This window comes from Ctenopharyngodon idella, chromosome 5, assembly GCF_019924925.1.
Source record: "Ctenopharyngodon idella isolate HZGC_01 chromosome 5, HZGC01, whole genome shotgun sequence".
Lineage (NCBI taxonomy): Eukaryota > Metazoa > Chordata > Actinopteri > Cypriniformes > Xenocyprididae > Ctenopharyngodon > Ctenopharyngodon idella.
The window spans coordinates 9610001-9634753 of record NC_067224.1 but is presented as its reverse complement, the minus strand read 5'-3'; the positions used below and the strand labels follow the sequence as shown (position 1 = coordinate 9634753).

The window sequence follows — 24753 nt, the reverse complement described above, 5'->3', positions numbered from 1 at the left end:
GCTTATTAATAGTTAGTAAGTTAGTTGTTAAGTTTAGGTATTGGGTAGGATTAAGAATGTAGAATAAGGTCATGCAGAATAAGGCATTAATATGTTCTTATTAATTACTAATAAGCAGCTAATATTCTAGTAATATGCATGCTAATAAGCAACTAGTTAAAATACCCTAAAATAAAGTGTTACTGACTTATTTTACAATTAAAACACTTTAAAACACTTTCACTTGAATTTCCGCCAATGCAAGAAGAATTCACAGAATGCACTTTGACATAATTCCAGCGCTCACACACAGATCACATTCACATTTTAATTGACTCAGAGGTAAAAAACAAAAACAAAACAAACATTCAATCTAGCCATATATAAAAGCACTTTTATCACTTAACCCAAGTTAAATGTGGACAGGATGTTCCGCATAATGGTGTCCTTCACAGCGCTAAAAACAAAGCGGATATTTTCAGTGTCAGTTGCACATGTGAAATGTGCGTAGATGCGTTTATGTGTGTCCCTGTTCTGTTCTTCATACATACTCAAGATGAACTTCATTGCAGCTTCTGCATCATTTTTAGGGCCTGTGAAGTAAGCAGATAACACAGATTTCATTATTTCAGTTGAGTTCAGTTCAGTGACACTGCAGCAGTGCTGAGGAGTAACTAACAAAAAGATGCAAAGCTAATAACCTTACTGCATTTTCAGTAGTATGACAGTAGTTTTGTAATTGTTTTCAAACCAGTGTTTTCAATTATTTTCAAACCAGTGTTTTCAAACCAGTGTAATGTAGCTTCCCTTTCTGTCGCTCACAAAGTTTTATTGAATGAGAGACACTAGGGGTCGCACTTGGGAGCCCTAAACACCTCTGGCGTTTTACAGAAAAGGTCAATGGTCAATGGAATTGGCGTGTGGAAATTGCATGCCTGGCCATGGCCCCGGACATATGGGTATATAAGGTGGCCAGTGTAAAAGAGCAAATTCCTCTAAAAGAGCTGCATGGGGGATTGCGTGTTCCGTCCATGTCCCAATGGATGCGGACAATATCTCTCTCCCTCAGACGGGCATGTCCCTCAGAAGGCGCTGTCTTCGGAGTTTGGGCAGCGTTCAAATGAAACAGCATTTGCGGGTGGTTCATGCTCTCACTGCGAGAGCATGCCCATCAGAAAGTTGCAGTTCTTTTCAAGAAGCCGCGAGTCTCCTCAACTGCTTCTCATCCTGGTCCTTCTACCTCTAGGTATGATGCCTCGGTGGCGAGCACTAAGGGCGATCTGGGGATTTAAATGGCAGAGCTTTTGCCGGGTAAATCCCCACAAGCCTACCATTCCCCAGCACGATCAATTCCTCTGGATGAGTTAGGCAGATTGTCCACGGGCTCAATTTCTCATTCAGGGCTCCTAGGGATGATGAGCTGTCAATCGCAACATCGGAGGGAAGGCTTATACCTTCCGACGTAAATGACTTTGAGGCTGACGCAGAGTTGGCAGCCATGCTTTCCCGGGCCGTAGTAAGCATTGGGCTTGCATGGACTCCTCCACCCTGTCCCAAACACTGGCAGTTGGATGATTGGTTCCCGGGGTCGGTGTGCAATGTACAGCCATGCTCCACCCTGGTTCCGTTTTTCCCGGAAGTGCACGAGGAAATCACAAAGTCGTGGAAGGAACCTTGCCAGAACATGATTCACTGGTTCCTCCATCCTCACTACACTCAATGGTGGGGCAGTGTGGGAGTACTCAGACTTTTCTCATGTGGAGCATGCGATTGTGGTGCATTTATGCCCACAAAATGCCGCCACTTGGAGGAATCATCCAAGGCTCATGTCCAAAGCTTATAAGTTTACCTCGGCTCTGACGGTGAAGGCTTACAATGCTGCTGGCCAGGCCGCCTCCTTCCTGCATGCAATGGCTATCCTGAAAGTATATCAGGCCAAAGCATTGAAAGACCTGCACAAGGGTAGTCCTGATCCACGTACAATGCTGGAACTGCGCACAGCGACTGCCTATGCCCTACAGGCTACGGAAGGTTACCAAGCAGACTCTGGGTCAGGAGATGTCCACACTTGTGGTCTAGGAGGTGTGGTCACCTGTGGCTTAACCTTGCCTAGATGCAGGATGCAGAGAAACATCCAGCTTTCTCGATGACCTCATTGGCCAAGGTGGACTTTTCGGCAACACTGTCAAGGACTTCGTGCAGCAGTTCTTAGCAGTGAAGAAGCAGACGGAGGCTATAAAGCACATCTTTCCACGGTGCCAGTCTTCTTCTAGACCCCCATCAGAATGATCCAATTCGGCTATGCAATTGAGTTTTTCAGGCACCCACCCAGGTACAGTTGCATGCTTCTTACCTCAGTACAAGGTGAGAATACCGCTGTCTTTCTGTTGTGCGCACACATAGTTCTGGTCCTCAAGCACCGAGCCCGATTGGGACTTCGGGTCAACTGGGAAAAAAGCAAGCTCTCCCAAGTGCAGAGCATCTCTTTTTTACGTATGGAGTTGGACTCGATCGCCACATCGTTCACATGTTTGTGCACGTTGGCCGCCTTATATACCTATATGTCTGGGGGCGTGGCCAGAAAGGCAAAATCCACATGCCAAATTCGGCTGGCCTTTTCTAAAAACATCAGAGGTGTTTGGGGCTCCCAAATGCGACCCCTAGTGTCTCTCATTCGACACAATGTCTCATTCCCTCCATCAGGGAATGGAGGTTACATTTACAGAGCTCCACACATGACATGCAGGAAAAAATAGTAGACTAAATCGTGCGCACGATTTAGTTAATCGAGGGAACGACTTAGTAAAGCATGCGCACAATTTACTTTTTCCCTACATGTCATGTGCGGGGCTCCGTATGCATTAGTAACTGAGACGTTTTCCAGTAAAAAAATGTGACAAAATGCTACATTGCTGGTTTTTGTAACATGTTATTGCTCATACAGCTTTATCGTCATGCAAATTGAAACAATGATTAAAAACACTTTCATAAAAGAAATAGTTCACCCAAAAATAAAAATTCTGGCATCAGTTACTCACCCTCATGTGGTTCCAAACCAATAATACTTTTATTTATCTTCGGAAGACAAATTAATATTTTTAATATTCCCTCAACATTTTTGCGCATCCCCTGAAAGTCCACATAACCAAAAATTTCACACATCAAAAAGTACAAAAAGACATTGCAAAAATAATCAATTTGAACTGAGTGGTTTAATTCAAGTCTTCTTAACAAACGCAATTAATTTATATGAAAAACAGATTATTCATATATAAACACTGATCAACAGACAAACATAAAGCACATCAAATATGGTAAACATGGAAACTCAATCATATTTGCTTGACACATGTCTTATGTCTGTTTTTGTATTTGTATTTTTTGATGCATGAAACTTTTGGTTTTGTGGACTTTAAATGGATGGACTAAAAATTATGAGAGAATATTAAAAATATCTTTATTTGTGTTCCAAAGATGAACATAAGTCTTATGGATTTGGAACAACATGAGGGTCAGTAAATGATTGTGACAAAATGTTTATTTTGGGGTGAACTAAACCTTAAGACCTTTTCACACCAAGACATATTTCGTGCAAAAAAAAAAAAAAAAAAAAAAAAAAAAATGTTGTGTCTGTTCAAAAAACATGAACATTTGTATCACGAAAATTAGACTTTTTTGTTTTACAGAGAGGTGTAATCTTTTATTTTGTTACACTGCGAAGAAAACTGGTAAACCAACTAAACTGTCCTCATATAGCATTGGAAAGCTGGCTAGAAACTACTTCATAATAGTCATAATCATAATTTCATTTCTTTCAAAGTAGCTTCCCCCACACTGCACTCTAGAATATTTACCACAATAAATGACATCTTAATATATTTTTAATTAGTTAATACTGCATAAAATAAGACTTGTCAAAGAATGTGTCTTTAAAGACAGCATGAAACAGAAGTTGCAATAGTCTTTTCTTCACAATTGTGACATATATCCAAGTGAAACGGCTTCTCGAACTACAAAAAATAGGATGGGACTTGATTTTGTCCATCAGGAATTGATTGGATTGTTATTGTTTGCTAATTGCTGCTATCTCATGTTAGTGACAGGTGGCTGAACGGGAGAGGTTACTGTCCTGCCCTCACGCCAGTGAAACCTTCATCAGAGAAGAGATGAGATAAGATGACATGGCAAGGGGCAGGGGAAGTTATTTTTATTAAAAATTACAAGGGCACATAAATTATAGGGGACCATTATGCCCCTTTTTACAAGAAGTAATATAAGTCTCAGGTGTCCCCAGAATGTGTCTGTGAAGTTTCAGCTCAAAATATCCCACAGATCATTTATTATACCATGTTTTAAATACCTATTTTTGAGTGGAAGCAAAAACATGCTGTTTTCGTGCATGTATCCCTACCAAGAAGCTGTGCTTTTACTGCTCGTGCCTCGGATACTCTGCCAAAAACTAACAAAATATCTGTTTGGTTTTGATTATCATCTCTATTGCGGTCACAGTCATGTGACATTGCAGTTCTTCGTCATCATGAAAGTTGTATTATTTGCATGCATTTTAAAGCCATATCAGTTTAAACTTCTGATATATGGATTTCTGAGCTTGCACATCCGAAGCACAGAAAGATGGCTGTCAGACAGCACATTGGTTGAGTATTAAACTAATGCTGGGTGCACACTGTGATGTAGTCCTTTACGATTGTTGCTTGTCAGACTGGATGAACATGATCCTCATGCCACACTGTGGGATCTCAGCTGTCACTTATGTCAGACTATATGATAGTCAAGACGCTTTAAAAATGGACGCGCGCATGAAAACTTGTCCGGAGTTTCACATCATCTACCCATACACGTTCAGTGACTGTGAGCTGCATTACACGCGGGACTGAAATGGTAAAGTAAATGTATCTTGTTTAAAGGTTTTTTAGATATTTTAACTAGAAAATAAAACAAAAATTCTTGTTAAGAATAGAATTTTAAACCATGTTGTTGGCATTCTAACCTGTATATTGTGGAAAAAAATTTACAAGGTCTGACTTTGAGATCTTCTCCTTCAGGATATCTGTCTTATTGAGGAAGAGGATGATAGATGACTCCTGGAACCAGGGGTAAGAGATGATTGTCTTAAAAAGTGCCTTACTCTCCTCCATGCGGTTCTGTGGAGGTATAACATTATATCAACAAAATGAACCATGAATCCAAAGTTTATCCATACCATGAACATGAATCACAATTTCAGACACATGCAAGGAAGTGAGCTAACCTCTTTCGCACACTCATATAAGACCTGATCGTACTCGCTCAGAGCCACCAGGTAGATGATGGAAGTGACATTTTCAAAACAATGGATCCACTTCCGTCTTTCTGACTTTTGGCCTCCGACATCAACCATTCTGCAGCAACAGCAGGGATTTTTAATTTACAAAATGGGCTACAGTCATTTATCTATCTTCATACAACCATTTAATTAAGAGTTACCTGAAAATGACAGTCTGAAGGTCAAAGACGTACTCAATAATGCCTGTGGTTGGAACTCGGACTCGTAGAATATCCTGCAGAGTTGGCAAGTAAAAGGCTGCAGATATTCTGTCAATGTCATCAAGGTAACTAGTAAACAGAAACAAAACAGACTTTGAAAAAAACATGAAAATACCTTTAGAATTATTTGTCCAGAACCCAATGAGCACTAAAACTCACCAAACACAGAATTAAGAACATTTCAAATTTGCTTGATAAAGCGATACAAACATTTAGTTCTTAAATTATCAAGCATATGCCATAATCATTTTGTTTATCTATTCACAGATCTGTAGTACGAATGTTTGATTGTGTACTAAAAACTTCTCTTCTGTTGCATTCAAGGCATACATTTTATCAATTCATTAATTCCCTGAGAATAAACCCCATGACCTTGGCGTTTCTGGTGTCATGCTGTAAGCTACAGTCTGTAAACTAAACATGTATTAAAAATAGCAAAGAGCAGTTTTCTTCTAAATTGTAGTACAAAAAAGCGCTACAACAGTGATAGTATCAGGTGGTAAATAGGAGACGCGTCATAATCTGAAAACCACGCCCACCGGGGGTTAACAATTCAACCGTCTCCATAGGGGTTATGCGCCATGTATTTTATTATGCCTATGTTATGCGCAATCTAACGTCCGTATTCTCTAAAACAGATCAGATCGCTTCTGGTTTAGGTCTTTTGTATGTGCTTCATGAAAAATTAGCTGTTTTATTCAAGATAACTTAAAAGGAGCGAGCAAAGATGAGTGTAACTAATGTCCCCCGCATATGCAGCTTGATATTTAAAAGCTTTTTTCATTTTTCTTCTTCACACTAACGTTTAGATATTTAATAGAATAAAACTATAACAATGTGAACTAGGTAGTTTCACTGATTACCTTAAAAGCTTATAGATATGCAGTTAGTTCATACTGCTGTTAACACTTTCCCTGACAAGTGGATGCAATGAGACCAGTTTTCCGGTTTGGTCATGTGACGTTCGACATATACCCTATTGATTTGTTTTGCATGAAGCTGCCTCCTTGTCATTTCTGACTCATAACAAAAAACAGAACAATGTCTAAAAGCTGCTATGTGACAGGGTGTACAGCAAACAAGCTAAAAAAAAAAAAAAAACAACAACCAAAAACACAGAAGATTTTATAAGCTGTCGACCCAAAAAATGAGCATTTAAGGACACAAAAGTGGATACAGGCAATTGAGACAGAGCGCAACATGTCATATTACTCTGAGAACTACGCCCACTAGAGGGGAACGTAATCAGCGACAGGAAATATAATATATAAAACTGACATTTGGATATTTGACTTACAAGTCACAAAATGTTTAATGCACACGTAGACATACTGAGGCATACTGAGTATCAGTATCCCAAAATTTACCCATTCTTCCTGCTGATGCTTCATGTCTTATTGCCTGTATCCAATTTTGTCTCCTTAAAGGCTGGCTTTTACGGTTTGGTAGCTTATAAAAACTTAGTTCTGGGTTTTTTAGCTTGTTTGCTGTACACTCTGTCACATAGCAGTGTTTAGACATTGTTCTGTTTTTGTTATAAGTCAGAAATGACAAGGAGGCAGCCTCACGCAGTACAAAGTCAATGCAGTATGCGGCCTGTCTCTATAGCATGTTTTTGATACTACCAAGTCAAGTCACCTTTATTTTAATAGGGCTTTATACAATAGAAATTGCTTTAAAGCAGCTTTACAATAATTAACAGGAAAATAACAGAATTATGATGCTAACTTTGTCAAATAAGTGACAGATTCAAATTCTGTAAAGCAGCTGTGGCAAGGTAATAATGTGGCTCAATTCAGTTCAATAACTGTGTAAAGTTCATTCATTGTGAAGCAAGTTCAATTCAGCTATAAAGCAGCTCAACCTTCATCATAGCAGCTCAATGTACCATATTCATAAACCATGGTATTAATATGGTATTCCAAAGAATACTATGGAAAATGTCCAAAAATGTGGTTGTTCTATTGTACATGTCCAAAAAAAAAAAAAAAAAAAAAAATGCATTACCATGGTGTGTTACCATCTAAAATAATGATATATAATACAATGGTGCTGTGTGTGTCAGAAATGAAATAGTCACTGCACTTACTATTTGGTAGAGTCTGACAACTGGAACTCTCTCCTGCGTTCAAAGCATTTCTGCATTCCTTGGTCTTTCCACACACTCTTAATGGCTTCAGCATATTCAGCCTCCAGTGACAGTACTGTTTCAGGGGTCACTTTTTTAAGCATTGCAGCATATGTCTACAAAACACAGACAAGATTTCAGTCTTCTTCTTTTTTTCTTTTTTTTTTTGAGGGGAGAGATAATACATCTTTAGTTAGCTAAGATATTGTATATAAATATGTCTAATAAACATGTTTTGTCTCAGAATTCCTGGTGCATACTGTGTTTTGTCCATCAGCAAAATGGATTTTCAGGTTCTCCATGGCTTGAAGCAAGTTGTGAATAGAAACAAAGATATTCTGGTACACCAGCTTGGCATAGGCCCTCTTGTCTTCCTCTGTGTAGCCCCTGCCATGTATAATTCTCATCTGCTTAATGAAAGTACTCTTCCCACTCTCCCCTGTACCTGTGGAGGAACATGGAATTTTTTAGCTGTGAGACATAATGCATTCGATGGTTACTGTGTAGCTACATGAAAAGTTTCTTGTGAGAGATCTTTAAAGCTGTACCACTGGCATTACAGGGAAAGCTATGTCATCCTGTCACTTAAACCTTCATATTTTGAAGCTTTATTTGGTAGAATAGTTTCGACTAAGTGACTCTATTTATGTTCCATGAGGGAACATATTGTATGTTTTGCTAACAGTATTGTGGCGAGTAAAGTATGGTAGTACGGAGATAAGGGTTAAGTTTCTTTTTTGGGTGAATGTTTCGGCAAAGCTTCAAAGACCTCTAGTGGACTACTGCAGTATTGCTGCACCCTTTTACCCATCTCAGTTCTGAACTTGACTTCATAAAACGGATCACTTTACTCTGATGAGGTTTTTGTTGTTGGTGGTGGTCTTTTTTCATATATAATTCATGTAGATGATATTCCTGTTCTTGTGGAACCTGATGGTGCAGTATGTTGAGGATAAGACTGTAGGGTTAATAGTTATCATACTCATGTTTTCTTCACCCTCTTATCATTCGAAATAATCTTTTAACATTTTTTCCTTCCGTTGAATACAAAAGTAGACAATTTGACCAGTTCACAATGCTCTCTTATACAAAACAAAACAAAACAAAACATGAACAGAACAAGCAAGCTGGTCTGCCAGTAAGGTGTGAATGATTTGTATATGATTTGTATTAATATGAAACCATAGTTAAAGAGTTATATTTAGACACACTATTGTTCAATATGATAGTCTATAGACTACAGTACATTAACTTAAATCACGTAGAAGACTTGCAGTAGATTTGCTGGGTGATTATTTTGAGTATTTTGGTTGATCATCGATGATTGTTTTATTTTTATGTCTGTTTGAGGTCATCAAAGCATATTTTACTACTTCTAAATAGTACAGAAAACCAAACTCAATCTGTTGAGTTTGATAACACATAACCACGTATGATGCCACACACAAATGAATCATTCCAATATTGCAGCGCTGGAAGGGAATGGTTGCATACTGATCTATTACATGTCAAACAGGTCTGACAAATGGGAGTTTTGTAGAAAGGGTGCAGATTGCTATCATAATTAAAACAAGGAAACACTGGATAAGATCATTCATCTGTGTTTATGTTAAACTAGAATCAACACAACTGATCAGAAACAGAATCAACCTAAAATATAGTATAAAATACACAAGTACATACCAAGGAAAACATAAAAGAATCTGAATCACATGAATAACTGCTTATACTTAATACTGCTTATATATGAAGCAAGTACAAATATAGGACATTCTGGAGCTGATCCTATCACTACATCATGCATTAGGAATTCACGCAATGTTCTTGTTTGCATGCTTTTTGCAAGTATCCTGACATGCTTACTTGCATTTCAGTTTCATTAAGAATAGAAAAAAAAAATGCTATACTGTATGAGACTGAATGGCTTTCCATTGACATCTTTTTGCATGTATTTGCATATGACCACTAACAGTCATCTAAACATGAAAAAATATTGTATAAAAGTTGTAGTACATATCATCTGATAATTTAATTGTGTAATAATTTAATGTCAATAAATGATTGTTTTAAGTTAATTCAATTAGGATGCTGAACAACTCAAATTATTGATATTGACCATTACAAATTTTTAGGTGTCATTAAAAAAATAAAAACAAGAACTCTACATACATAAAGTACAAACAAACAAACAAAACCAAGAAAATACATACCTAAAAGCAAAAGTTTCAGTTGTCGGGATGCATCCTTTTTGTCCATCCTAAGCTGTCTCTCAATTTCATGGTGAATCCTGGCACTTTCCCTGTCTTCACCTGACATGCAGCAGTCCCCCATCCTGAACAGCTTGAACCTCCTCCAGTACTTTGCAGTTAATACATTCATCAACCCACTCAACAGTGTTAAAAGAGCAATCTTCAAGAAAGTCTATAGGAACACGCCTACCTCAGGAGCGGCTTGATGTACTGTAATTTACAGGTGAAGTTTCTTCCTCATTCAATGGATGGGGATGGGTAGTGTTACGTAAGGCATTTGTTTCCTTTTTCCTCTGCACTAATTTCAGTTGCTCTCTTCTCGTTAAATAATTATTAAAACAAACAAACAAACAAAAACTTTTATGCCACTTAATCAAGCAACACCCACATCATGAACAAAATAATAAAGGGGATAGTATGACTTTCTACACTAAAAAAAAATCAACTTCCATTTTGTCAGACAAACTCTATTTTAAAGGTTGATTGAACTATCAAATGTAGAAAAAGTTGATATTACATAAAGTATTAAGGTCTATTTTTGATCATTTAGTTTGAGCAACTTAAAATATTAACAGCAGACTTGAACAGCAAGAGTTCAAGTTTGGTGGTATACAGCTTGCTTTGGTAGAAGTAATTCTATATAAATTTTTCAGTTTGCGTAATAGACTGATACACAAGTTAAACTAAGGAATGTTCTATATCACTATTGTGTAACATCAATGCTCATATAACCTTAAAATGGAAGCTGATTGAATGTGGAACTATAGGCAAAAAAACATTATTAATTTTAAGTTCATAGAATGAACTCAACTCTGGATAGATCAGAGGTTACTGTTGTCCCCGATGGAGGAAACGAGGCGTGGTGACGATGACTGACACTAGGGGTGCCCTGGTGAAAACGAACCGCGTTACGAGGTGCAGATGGTGCAGATGTTGGCAAGCCCCGTGTGCTGGGTAACAAGTGCACTCGCAATATCATAACCTACCCAACATCCCACATATGCCTTGTAGTCCTTCGTACCGTGCGGGGACAGAGAGGACAGTACTTACCACAGGAATAGATCACTTCAGGCGGTCCTTTTACCTTTTTTATTTTTTATTTTTTTCAAATAAAAATCTCACAGCTGTGCAGACCAGAATTTGCTGTGGGGAAGTGCTTTATTTATTGATAGGAGAAAGAATACTATGGAGACCACATCCTGGGAAGTACCACATGTGGAAAGAAGCCCCTGTGGTAGGTCCTTACTGAAAAGGGAGGAACTACTACAAATGCAACGACTGGCGACAGAGACGGAGTTCTGCCTAGGGGAAGACATAAGTTTACCATTCATGAGTTCACACTTACAAATAATCAGATAGAGTAAAGAAGTATGCACATTTGGCGTGCTGTCCGAGGAGAGGGCTCAGAGCTTGGTATTTTGGCCCGAACCCAGAGTACTCCCCCGTGTTTCTGGTTAGGAAAGTAAATAGGTGAGTCTGAGGAGACAGGGTGGTGGAGGGATGCTGAAAATTGTTGAGGAACATAGGTGAGTCAACTACGTACATATATATATATATATATATATATATATATATATATATACACAGTATCTCACAGAAGTGAATACACCCCTCACATTTTTGTAAATATTTTACTATATCTTTTCATGTGACAACACTGAAGAAATTACACTTTGCTACAATATAAAGTAGTGAGTGTACAGCTTGCATAACAGTGTAAATTTTCTGTCCCCTCAAAATAACTCAACACAGCCATTAATGTCTAAACCACTGGCCACAAAAGTGAGTACACCTCTAAGTAAAAATGTCCAAATTGGGCCCAATTAGGCATTTTCTCTCCCCGGTGTCATGTGACTCGTTAGTGTTACAAGGTCGCAGGTGTGAATGGGGAGCAGGTGTGTTAAATTTGGTGTTATCGCTCTCACTCTCTCATACTGGTCACTGGAAGTTCAACATGGCACCTCATGGCAAAGAACTCTCTGAGGATCTGAAAAAAAGAATTGTTGCTCTACATAAAGATGGTGTAGGCTATAAGAAGATTGCCAAGACCCTGAAACTGAGCTGCAGCAAGGTGGCCAAGACCATACAGCGGTTTAACAGGACAGGTTCCACTCAGAATAGGCCTCGCCATGGTCGACCAAAGAAGTTGAGTGCACATGCTCAGTGTTATATCCAGAGGTTGTGTTTGGGAAATAGACGTAGGAGTGCTGCCAGCATTGCTGCAGAGGTTGAAGGGGCGAGGGCTCAGCCTGTCAGTGCTCAGACTATACGCCTATATATCAAATTGGTCTGCATGGCTGTCGTCCCAGAAGGAAGCTTCTTCTAAAGATGATGTACAAGAAAGCCCGCAAACAGTTTGCTGAAGACAAGCAGACTAAGGACATGGATTACTGGAATCATGTACTGTGGTCTGATGAGACCAAGATAAACTTATTTGGTTCAGATGGTGTCAAGCATGTGTGGCGGCAACCAGGTGAGGAGTACAAAGACAAGTGTGTCTTGCCTACAGTCAAGCATGGTGGTGGGATTGTCATGGTCTGGGGCTACATGAGTGCTGCCGGCACTGGGGAGCTACAGTTCATTGAGGGAACCATGAATGCCAACATGTACTGTGACATACTGAAGCAGAGCATGATCCCCTCCCTTCAGAGACCAGGCCGCAGGGCAATATTCCAACATGATAACGACCCCAAACACACCTCCAAGACGACCACTGCCTTGCTAAAGAAGCTGAGGGTACCTAAACCCCACTGAGCATCTGTGGGGCATCCTCAAACGGAAGGTGGAGGAGCGCAAGGTCTCTAACATCCACCAGCTCCGTGATGTCGTCATGGAGGAGTGGAAGAGGACTCCAGTGGCAACCTGTGAAGCTCTGGTGAACTCCATGCCCAAGAGGGTTAAGGCAGTGCTGGAAAATAATGGTGGCCACACAAAATATTGACACTTTGGGCCCAATTTGGACATTTTTACTTAGGGGTGTACTCACTTTTGTGGCCAGCGGTTTAGACATTAATGGCTGTGTGTTGAGTTATTTTGAGGGGACAGCAAATTTACACTGTTATACAAGTTGTACACTCGCTACTTAAGTGTCATTTCTTCAGTGTTGTCACATGAAAAGATATAATAAAATATTTACAAAAATGTGAGGGGTGTACTCACTTCTGTGAGATACTGTATATGCCTCCACTAATGCTGACTGGGTAGACATGTTGATTGCTGATTGCTGACTTCTGATTGGAATGACGTGATGATTGGATAGATCATTTGAACATGTTCCTCCTGAGCTTTAATAAAACATCATATAAAACACAACATGATGTTTTATTAACAAAGTTCGGGAGAAGCAGGTTCAGATAATTAACCTAATTAGCACAAGTGGAGAGCATTCAGTTAATCATCTCAACCAATGACAAGAGGTATAAATACAGCAGACTTACCTCTGCTGTTTATCAGCATCCCTCCTCCATCCCATCTCCTCACTTCTAGTTCTATCTATTTTTACCACAACCGGGGGGAGTACTCTGGGTTCAGACCAAAATTCTGAGCTCTGAGCCCTCCCCCCGGACAGCACGCCGAATACGCATAACTTTTAATCTATTTATTTATATGTACATGTGAACTTGTGAAATATGGAGCACGTAGCCCAAGTATACGGGCTGACATGAAAGGGCATGCATCATGAGTACTGGGCCTGGCGCCGGATTCCTCCGCTGAATTCGACTGCCGCAAAGTGCTGAGGGAAAATTCACATACAGGATTTGCCAGTCCAGGGAACTCCTGTGGATAAAAAAGCGCACGTTATCACCTCAGGGAGGGGAAAGGCACTGTGCGCAAACAGAACACCCGGCCCGTTGTCCGTAACTTACATTTTCATACCCAATAAGACACGGGATGAAACTGGCTCAACCCAGAGATTATACATTTTGCAAAGATATTGGGTGTCGCCCAGCCTGCAGTTCTGCAGATGTATGTTAAAGATACACTGTTTGCTAGAGCCCAGGAGGATGCAACACCTCTTGTGGAGTGTGTAGGCACTCCTAAGGGGCACGGCATGTCTTGGGCCTGGTATGCCAAGGCAATGGCATCCACAACCCAATAGGCTATCCTCTGTTTGGAGACAGCCAAAGGTTCTCAGAGCTTCTGAATATCTGCGTGTGGTCCAAGTAAACATGTGGGGTGCATACTGGACACAGCAATGATAAGGCTGGATCTGCCTTGTCTTGAGGCAGCACTTGCAAGCTCACCACTTGGTCCCTAAAAGGGGTAGTGGGAACTTTGCATACGTAGCCCGCCCGGGGACTCACAGGGGATCACGTGAGAGTATGCCGGACCGAACTCAAGGACAACTCCGCTAACAGAGAACGCCTGCAGGTTCCCAACCCTCTTGATGGCAGTGAGCGTGTTTAGGAGGGCTATCTTCAAAGAGAGGGCTCTACTGACTCCAAGGGCTCAAAAAGATCTCCCTGTAGGCCCAGCAAGACTACAGAGAAATCCCATAAGGGAATAAGGCATGGCCTAGGAGGATTTAACCTTCTGGTGCCTGGAGGAACCTGATTATCTAACCTTGCTTCCCTAAAGATTTACCATCCTGCATTGTGATGTGCTACTATGGCAGCCACATTCACTTTCAAGGTGGAAGGGGAAAGCCGGCCCTCCAATCTCTCCTGCAGCAAGGTAAGCTCTGGCCCAACTGCACATCTCCTTCCCCTCAACAAGCACACCAGTTAGCAAACAGACTCCACTTCAAGGCATCTTTCATTTATGTACAGGTGAGTACAAACACCTTTTTTTCAAAGTATCAGAAGTGTTTGAGGCTCCCAAGTGCAACCCCTAGTGTCTTTTATTGTATTATCTTGATGAAAGCACAGACCAAATTTAATTAAGTTGATACAACAATTTCTTTTTCATAAGTTGCATAAAAACAAAAAGTCCTGAAGCTGATTATTTCAAGTTTTTGATGTTTCTCATCTTCTGTGTAACAAACTAAGATTAGTAACCAAACTGTTTTGGTGTCCATTGACTTTCATTGTTTAGAAGGACATTTCTCACAATATCTTCAATTTATGTTCCACAAAAGAGAGTCAGTCAATATGAGGGTGAGTAAATAATTTAACCTGATTTTTTCTTTCTTTTCGTGCACCTTATCACTGGAGATCATGTTACATGCTGTACAAGGAATTTGTAACATTACACCTCATGCTCAAAATGCCAATTATCAAAACTTGTTTGTTCACTGGTTTTAGAGAGGTCAGAGGTCAGATGGAAGGCCTCATTAATAAAATAATTAATAAAATGAGCATACACACAGATTTGAATGTAGAATGTGCACACACTAAAATCCACGGCAATGTTCATATTTATAAAAACGATCTTTGACGTGATAAAGTGTTTATCATCATGTCAGGGTCTAAGCAGATGTACGCACTTCTCCTGTGGCAGAGAGTTGGATTACTGCAGGTATTTGGAAATCTAAGCAATCAATTCTTGCCACTCGCCATGCTCAAGTAAAGGATTTGGACGTTGACTGGTGCTCTTTTATATGTTAAATGGATAGTTCACACAAAAATGAAAATTATCCCATGATTTACTCACCCTCAAGCCATCCTAGGTGTATATGACTATCTTTTTTTAAACGAACACAATCAGAGATATATTTAAAAATATCCTTAGTCCTCCAAGGTTTATAATGGCAGTGAATGGGGGGCCACGTTTTGAAGTAAAAAATAATGTATCCATCCATAAAAAAAATGTAATCCATATGACTCCAGTGGGTTAATAAAGGCCTTCTGAAGCAAACTGATGCATTTTTGTAAGAAAAATATCCATATTTAAAACTTTATAAATTCAAATAACTAGCTTCTGGCAGACGACCGTACTGGAGTCGTATGGATTTTTTTTTTGGGGGGGGGGGTCCCTCATTCACTGCCGTTATTATATTTTTAAATATCCTTAGTCCTGCTTATGGCGGCGCCCTGGCCTATTCCGCTGCAGAGGGTTCTCCTCTCCCAAGCAGGCGGCTCAATCTGGCACCCTCAACCTATTGCAGCATACCACACCCCATTGCTGGCCAGTCAGTGGGTAGGAACGAGCTGGTTAAGTTCCTTAGAGTGGCCCAAAGACTGAACTTTGTTTGGAAAGAAAAATAAATCCAGAACATGATTTTATATTTATTTCTTTTGAATAAAAGGAGTTTGTTAATGTAGCACAGAATTCCATGCTACGTGACACATATGTGAAATATTCCTCACATCTCCCAAATGAAAATATGAGGAACAAAATCTCAACGTTATCACATCTATGATGCTATGAGAGTGACCCAATGATCTGTGCTGTTTGCCACAAATATGCAGAAAAAAAACGTTGTCATAAAGACAAAAACATATTTTAATGAAAATTATGCAAAATACATAATTCATGGCTAGTAAGAGATATTTGTGGCAGTTAAAGTGTTGTCTTATAAGTTTTGTCAAAGGGCATGCTCTGTCTAACTCCTGAACTACAGGTTCTTCAAATTATCATACTGCTTTTAAAGCAGCAGAAGATGATTTTATAAAGAACTACAAAATAAAACATCCTTTGTGAAACTTAAGTTCTGCTGTGGGAACAGGCTGTATACTTAAGTGTTTAAGGTGTCTTGTGTCACAGCACACGTATGCAATGTTTTGGGATGGAATGAGGAAGTATGAACAAAAACATGCCATTAAATAGCCTGAGTAATAGGTCCAATCTAGCCCAGAACGTATTAAACTGTTAAACCTATTATAAGTACTTGATTCAGTCCAGTGTGTTCTGAAATTTAAATCAGAAGCATTGTTATTGCAATGATCTAAGCAGAGATGTCTCATTCCAGCAAGCCTGTTCTGCAACCTGTTTTTAAACACTGTGCAGCTAAATCATTAGGCGCATTTATTAACTTGAACTGAACTGACACACAGATCTGGTATGCAATGAAGGTAAAGAGTTTGACTTTCACTTTCCACACTCTCAGATAACATTTAATGGTTTCTTGATTACTTAAATTTAAATACAGTGGCCTTGAAATGTTTGGACACCAGTCAAACTTAAACTTGCAAAGTGTGGTTCTGCTACTGTTCCTTAAAATAAATGGTTTGATAAATTGGTTTGATTATTTGTTTTAATGCAGTGACATTCAAGCAATTGTAATTGGCTTAATTGTCCATCTCTCTCTCTCTCTCTCTCTCTCTATATATATATATATATAGAGAGAGAGAGAGAGAGAGAGAGAGAGAGGGCTATGAAAAAAGGGCTATCTCTCTCTCTCTCTATATATATATATATATAGAGAGAGAGAGAGAGAGAGAGAGAGAGAGAGAGAGAGAGAGAGAGATACAGTTCCCTCCGTAAGTATTGGGACAGTAAAGACAAAATTGCTCTGTTAGCTGTGTTGTCAAGACATCTATAAATATGATTAAAAGACTAATATGAGGCAGAAGTACAGAATGTCAATTTTTTTATTGACTGTTTCAACACAAAATGTTTTACCAACTAAGAAGTACAGCACTTTTAGAGCTTCATCCATCTGCCTAATGTGAACCTAAGTATTGGGACGGTTCACTTAAAGCAAATGTAAAAATTGTAAAAGCTAATATTTAGTTGTAAATCCCTTGCAAGCAATCACAGGAGTGAGTCTGTGACCCATAGACATCACTGGGCTCTTGGTTTCTCACTTTGAAATGCTTTTTCAGGCCTTTAATACGTTTAATACATTTTCAACGGTTGCTTGTTTTGGTGAGTTTCTGTCTTTAGTCTCCTCTAGCTGGTGAAATGCTTGTTCAATAGGATTTAAATCTGGAGACTGACTTGGCCAATCTAAGACCCAAAATTTCTTTACCATGATAATCTCCTTGATAGAATTGGCAGTACTAGTGTTTGGGTCATATGAAGCACTTCCCAGTGAGTCTGGTGGCATTTTCTTGAACACTGGTAGGCAAGATTCTTTTGTACACTTCTGAATTCATTCTTCTTCTGCCATCAGTGAATAAGTCATCAATAAAGCTGAGTGAGCCTGTTCCAGAGGCAGACATGCATGCCCACACTACCTCCACCATGCTTTCCAGATGAGGTTGTATGCCTTGGCTCATTAGCAGTTTCTTTTTTCAGTTTCAAAGGTTAATATTTGTATCATCTGTCCATAAAACTCTGTTCTAAAACTCTACTGGCTCATCTCTGTGTTTTTGCAAATTCTAATTGGCTTTCCTATTTTTGGTACTGATCAGATGTTTGATCTTGCTGTGTAGCCTCTGTAATTCTGTTGGTGAAGTCTCCTGCGAACAGCAGATTGTGAGACCATCACCCCAGCTTTCTGGAGGTTGCTGGTGATTTTACTGACATTTATTTTAGAGTTTTTTTCATAGCCCTTGTCATTTGTCTATCATCAACTGCTGTTGATTTTTCTCAGCTGACCTGTTTGTTGTCGGTTGCTGAAGCTTGCCAGTGGTATCTATCTTTCAGGACATTCCAAGTCTTGAACATGCATTTCACCAGCTGAAGAGGAGACTAAAGGCAGAATCTCCCCAAAACAAGCAACCGTTGAAAATGGCTGTAAATGGCCTGGAAAACCATTTCAAAGTGTGAAACCAAGAATCTAGTGGTGTCTATGGGTCACAGACTCGCTCCTCTGATTGCTTGCAAGGGATTTACAATTAAATATTAGCTTTTACACTTTTACATTTGCTTTAAGTCAAACCGTCGCAATACTTAGGCTCACATTAGGCAGAGGGATGAAACTCTAAAAGTGCTGTTCTTCTTAGTTGGTAAAACATTTTGTGTTGAAACAGCCAATAATAAAATGTGACATTCTGTACTTCTACCTCATATTAATCTTTTAATCATATTTATATATGTCTTGACACCACAGCTAACAGAGCAATTTTGTCTTTACTGTCCTAATACTTTATATATATATATATATATTTATATACAGTGGGTACGGAAAGTATTCAGACCCCCTTAAATTTTTCACTCTTTGTTATATTGCAGCCATTTGCTAAAATCATTTAAATTCTTTTTTTTTTCCTCATTAATGTACACACAGCACCCCATATTGACAGAAAAACACAGAATTGTTGACATTTTTGCAGATTTAATAAAAAAGAAAAACTGAAATATCACATGGTCCTAAGTATTCAGACCCTTTGCTGTAACACTCATATATTTAACTCAGGTGCTGTCCATTTCTTCTGATCATCCTTGAGATGGTTCCACACCTTCATTTGAGTCCTGCTGTGTTTGATTATACTGATTGGACTTGATTAGGAAAGCCACACACCTGTCTATATAAGACCTTACAGCTCACAGTACATGTCAGAGCAAATGAGAATCATGAGGTCAAAGGAACTGCCTGAAAAGCTCAGAGACAGAATTGTGGCAAGGCACAGATCTGGCCAAGGTTACAAAAAAATTTCTGCTGCACTTAAGGTTCCTAAGAGCACAGTGGCCTCCATAATCCTTAAATAGAAGATGTTTGGGACGACCAGAACCCTTCCTAGAGCTGGCCGTCCGGCCAAACTGAGCTATCAGGGGAGAAGAGCCTTGGTGAGAGAGGTAAAGAAGAACCCAAAGATCACTGTGGCTGAGCTCCAGAGATGCAGTCGGGAGATGGGAGAAACTTGTAGAAAGTCAACCATCACTGCAGCCCTCCACCAGTCGGGGCTTTATGGCAGAGTGGCCCGACGGAAGCCTCTCCTCAGTGCAAGACACATGAAAGCCCGCATGGAGTTTGCTAAGATGGTGAGAAATAAGATTCTCTGGTCTGATGAGACCAAGATAGAACTTTTTGGCCTTAATTCTAAGCGGTATGTGTGGAGAAAACCAGGCACTGCTCATCACCTGTCCAATACAGTCCCAACAGTGAAGCATGGTGGTGGCAGCATCATGCTGTGGGGGTGTTTTTCAGCTGCAGGGACAGGACGACTGGTTGCAATCGAGGGAAAGATGAATGCGGCCAAGTACAGGGATATCCTGGACGAAAACCTTCTCCAGAGTGCTCAGGACCTCAGACTGGGCCGAAGGTTTACCTTCCAACAAGACAATGACCCTAAGCACACAGCTAAAATAACGAAGGAGTGGCTTCACAACAACTCCGTGACTGTTCTTGAATGGCCCAGCCAGAGCCCTGACTTAAACCCAATTGAGCATCTCTGGAGAGACCTAAAAATGGCTGTCCACCAACGTTTACCATCCAACCTGACAGAACTGGTTGAGGATCTGCAAGGAGGAATGGTAGAGGATCCCCAAATCCAGGTGTGAAAAACTTGTTGCATCTTTCCCAAAAAGACTCATGGCTGTATTAGATCAAAAGGGTGCTTCTACTAAATACTGAGCAAAGGGTCTGAATACTTAGGACCATGTGATATTTCAGTTTTTCTTTTTTAATAAATCTGCAAAAATGTCAACAATTCTGTGTTTTTCTGTCAATATGGGGTGCTGTGTGTACATTAATGAGGAAAAAAAATGAACTTAAATGATTTTAGCAAATGGCTGCAATATAACAAAGAGTGAAAAATTTAAGGGGGTCTGAATACTTTCCGTACCCACTGTACATACATCTACTGGACAATCTGGGGTTTTATGTTTTGTTACATTTGCAGCAAACATTATACACTTCTCTCTAAAATAGCAGCTTTTTATTGCAAAAAAAAAAAAAAAAAAAAAAAGTTTTGAAGCAGAAAATCGCCAGTGATAAACCCAAATTCAACATTGTCCATACTATGCGAACCACACAATTGTCAGCGTCGCTGGAGAAAAAAAAAAAAAAAAAAATCAGAGGATCACAACTCTTGGTCCTTGGTCCTTTACTCTTGGCTGAACACAAAACATTCATTTGTTTGACACGCATCTAATCACACGATATTTACAAAACCGCATTCTTTAAAAACAACTGCAAATATTGACCAAAGCCTGATTACACCACACTAACTACACTGTAAAGTCGTACAATACCAGTAAGAGCATCATTGGCTCACTTAGAACAATTGTTGGGTAATTTATTACAAAAAAAAATTCAAACATATGCAAGTGCTACAGAAAATCTCTGAATGGCACATTTGTAGTTTAAGATAAGGATGATTGCAGAGGAATCATCTTTCGTCACATCGTTCAAGCTTGATGGATCAGGTCATGAACAGCAGGTATGCCATCATCTTTTCTGAAAAGACAATGAGAAAATACAAAGAGCTGGTATAATATAGAAATAAATGATACTGGCAAGGCCAACTTATTGCCTGTGGTATGATTATTAGTTTGGCAATACATAAAACAACCACATTACAAGAACTTTGGCACTTTTAAATGTTAATGTAATCTAGTTGTTGTCTATTCTTCACCAATGCATGTGCTGTGAAAGGTAAAAAAGACTCTTATCTACTAAGGTTACTCTGACTCTACCACATAACAAAACCAAATAAGTACTTTTCATTGCCTTCTAATGACCTCTTGCACCACACAAAATACTTAATATGTCCAAAATGGAGAAATCTCCATAACATTTATAGCAAATTGCTAAGCATGTACAACTTAAACCAAAAAGAACCTGCTACAGAATAAACCTTAAACTAAAAGAAATCATTTCATCTGTGATAAAAAGTTCAACAACATAAATGTTCATTAAAATGGAAAAATAGCATTCAAGTTAAATCCTGTGAAGTAGCTGTGAGGTGCAAATAAATAATGATAAAGTAGTGAGCAGCTTGTGTTACAGTTCATAGATAGAAATAACTTGTATGTCCAATTTCATGGAGCAGAATCACGGACGACCGACTGGTCAAACAATTAAAGCAGACTTTAATGGCCCACAGCAGACTCTAGCTGCAGACGGATGAGTCCTTTAACCAGGCCAGACAATGACAAAACCGGCCGTTGTTCAGACTAGATTGTATTCCTTCAGTGTGAGCTGCAAGATGGTGTCCTTGACAGCAGCAAACACGAATCTGATGTTTTCCGTGTCAGTGGCACAGGTGAAATGAGAATAAATGATTTTTTCTGAGTCTGGATTCAGGTCGACAAACATTTTTAGGATGAATTCCCGTGCGGCTTGAGCATCTCTCTGGGCTCCTGGAAAAGGAAAATAGACTTTGGTTAACTTGGTCATCCTGAATGTCATCTGAGATTTTACTTAAAAATAACCTATAACTTAGACTACATTCACACCGTCAGTCCAAATCCGATTATTTGTGTATCCAATTGGAATCAGATCTAAATGATTGACTGTCCACACTATGTATCGCAACTGTTCAGATCTGGTTTGTGTATCCCATGGCTCTCTTTCATTTTCCAGAACATCTGTGTTGGTTTCCATGCCAATAACATTGCATTGGTAGATTTGCAAAGTTGTCTTAGAATATGACAATGTGTAGCTGCAGCGCTAATGAAGTAATGAAGCAGCGACAGAAATGGAAGCTTTCATGAATAGCTTTATTCCGTGCTGCCGTCTCTGCCGCAGAGTGAAAGAAGCGAAGACATCCCATCACTGGACCACAGAGATGTCTCCATTATATTATAATTTTCTGCGTGACCTGCACATTGACAACACCACAACGCAACCTTGTTTCTGCAACGTCTGCCGTGTTTGTTTTACGTGGCGTGAAAAAGTGACGCATAAGCAGAAAAGCGAAAAACTCGAAATCTGATCAGAGCAGTCAGATTGAAATGGATTTCCAAAAATGAGATTTGAATAGGATTTCAACCCACAAATGAATGTAGCTTGAAATGGATTTCTTGTGATTTTTTTGCATTCACACTTGCTAAATCTGATCGGATTCCAATGGGATATGATTTAGACTGAAAGTATGAGCAATAGTATTAGCAATGCTTTAGCAAGCACCATGGAAAGACTCATGAAAAGCTACATAATGGATCATAAACTGACAACGGTAAATAAACTGATTATAAAAACCATCAGTTCATTCCTTTTCAAATCTCAGAAAACAGATTTTAAAAACAACAAAGTATTTTTAAACCTACCATCATATTCAGGAAAGTAATCTACAAGATGTGAAAACATTATTTTCTCTTCCAAAAGGTCTTTCTTGTTCAGAAAAAGAATAACTGATGAATTCTGGAACCAGGGGTATGTTATTATCGTCCTAAACAATGCTTTGCTTTCCTCCATTCGATTCTGTGGGGAAAAAATAACATAACAGGGCCATTTCAGTGGTTATTTTAGTCCTACTTTAGTCCAGCAGTCAACACTAACATTCAGTTCACCGCTTCTGACAATTTCAGAAAAAAATTAAAGTGCTTTCATTCAAGCATTGCTAAAGTTTGCCAGCTTGCCATTTAAAGTTCAGAAAGAAAAGTAAAGTAGTTCGCTCTCTACTGGTTACATGATCACATCATTCAACCAGAGTTTTGAGACAGCCAAAGACAGTTTTTATTTGATCAGTGTATGTAGGTACAAAACTTTCATTTAAAAAAAAAATGTCAAGTGGTGTAAGTATAATGTATAAAAAAAATAATAATAATAAAAAAAAAAAAAGGTTTCTTGTCACACAACAAATGGCCTCCTACATGTTGGTTTCCGCAATGAATTTTGAGGGTATTGATTTTGCAGATTGAATTATTCTAAGTAATATTTTAAAACAGCTTTACTACTTTTTATTCTTTAAGAAATAAGAATATGTAACCTTGCAAGAAATAATTTAAAAAGATTATGCCACACAGTTTTAATATTTTTTTCAAGAATGTCATGCTTTCATCAAAGTCCCCCTGTGGTGAAAAATCAAGTTTTTAAATGTTGTTTACATGTCTATCTGGTGTTTTTAACATGCTTTAAGACAAACTATGTGCAAATTCACAAGTCAGCACCATTGCTGAGTATTTTCTGTTTAAAACTGCAGTAAACCAAACTCGCGGTTTGAAATCGCTGGTGTTTCTGACGTCACAAACTACCTTGTAACCAATCACGTCAATGTGCCGGCGGGCTTTAGCATATCATTAACTGACCGCGCAAGGGAGTCTCAAAAGAAGGTTATTCCGGTATATTTTTCTGTTGATATGAAAAATCGGGTAGATTTAGCAATATGGCGGGTGTATGATGCATATTACGATGTTATGAACTATATGCCTTTCTCCACTGACGTTCTGAGTTGTTCAAAGGGTTTCTAAGGATACTGATACTGATTGATACTGATTGTTAGAAGGCAGCTTCTAACAACACATTAGCAACACATTATTAGCTGTTTGATAACATAGTTAAGCAAAATGCTAATCATTAATTACCGTTATGTGTCTGATATTGTAAAAAGTGATACCATTGTGCAGCGTTTACCTTAGTAAGTTGACCGAGTGGTCGTCTGAGCTCGTGCGAGTGAGTGGAGGTGGGGCTAATTATCATATTCATAGATCCGTGTATATTAAATGAGGCAAGCTATTTTAAGGCATTAAAGGCATTTTTAAACATTTAAATATGTAATTTTGGTGATGCGTTTTAAGGGATAAAATTATTGACTTCAAGATTTTGCTTTTCTTTGCTACAATCTCTGAATGGTTATTCACACATCACCCAAAAAAAAAAAAAAATCTATGAATGTATAAAATCAGTGTATGGAATTGTTTAATATAAAAGTTAAAGATGCAAAAAAAAAAAAAAAATTATGTCATTGACCCTTATATAATCAATTAAACATCTGTGCTAAAACAAAAACATCACACAAAATAGAAGTTCTGCAAGCATTTTAAGTGGCAAGTAACAACTTTGGCTCCCTCTGCTGGTACTTCAATTACCTCATTGTCAGACTCGACCAGAACTTGGTCATATTCACTGAGTGCTACCAGGAACATGATGGAGGTGACGTTTTCAAAGCAGTGGATCCACTTCCGCCGTTCTGACCGCTG

At 38.9% G+C, this 24753-nt stretch overlaps 2 protein-coding genes across 2 annotated transcripts in view; both read right to left on the bottom strand.

Moving 5' to 3' along the window:
• Positions 1–293: 293 nt before the first annotated feature.
• Positions 294–10083, bottom strand: gna14 (guanine nucleotide binding protein (G protein), alpha 14). The gene is made up of 7 exons (XM_051895507.1): positions 9862–10083; positions 7912–8096; positions 7613–7767; positions 5464–5592; positions 5249–5378; positions 4988–5141; positions 294–572 (listed from the first exon to the last, which is right to left on the bottom strand). The coding sequence occupies exons 1-7, from the start codon at positions 10028–10030 to the stop codon at positions 382–384; spliced, it is 1113 nt and encodes a 370-aa protein (XP_051751467.1). The 5' UTR covers positions 10031–10083; the 3' UTR covers positions 294–381.
• Positions 10084–20672: 10589 nt separating this feature from the next.
• The window catches only part of gnaq (guanine nucleotide binding protein (G protein), q polypeptide), a 9386-nt gene continuing 5305 nt past the window's right edge, over positions 20673–24753 (bottom strand). The window contains exons 5-7 of the mRNA XM_051895052.1: positions 24643–24753; positions 22882–23035; positions 20673–21972 (exon numbers count right to left, since the gene is read on the bottom strand). The exon at positions 24643–24753 is cut by the window's right edge and continues 19 nt beyond it. Coding sequence (XP_051751012.1) covers positions 21782–21972; positions 22882–23035; positions 24643–24753 — 456 coding nt within the window. The 3' untranslated portion in view covers positions 20673–21781. The remainder of the gene's footprint in view (positions 21973–22881; positions 23036–24642) is intronic.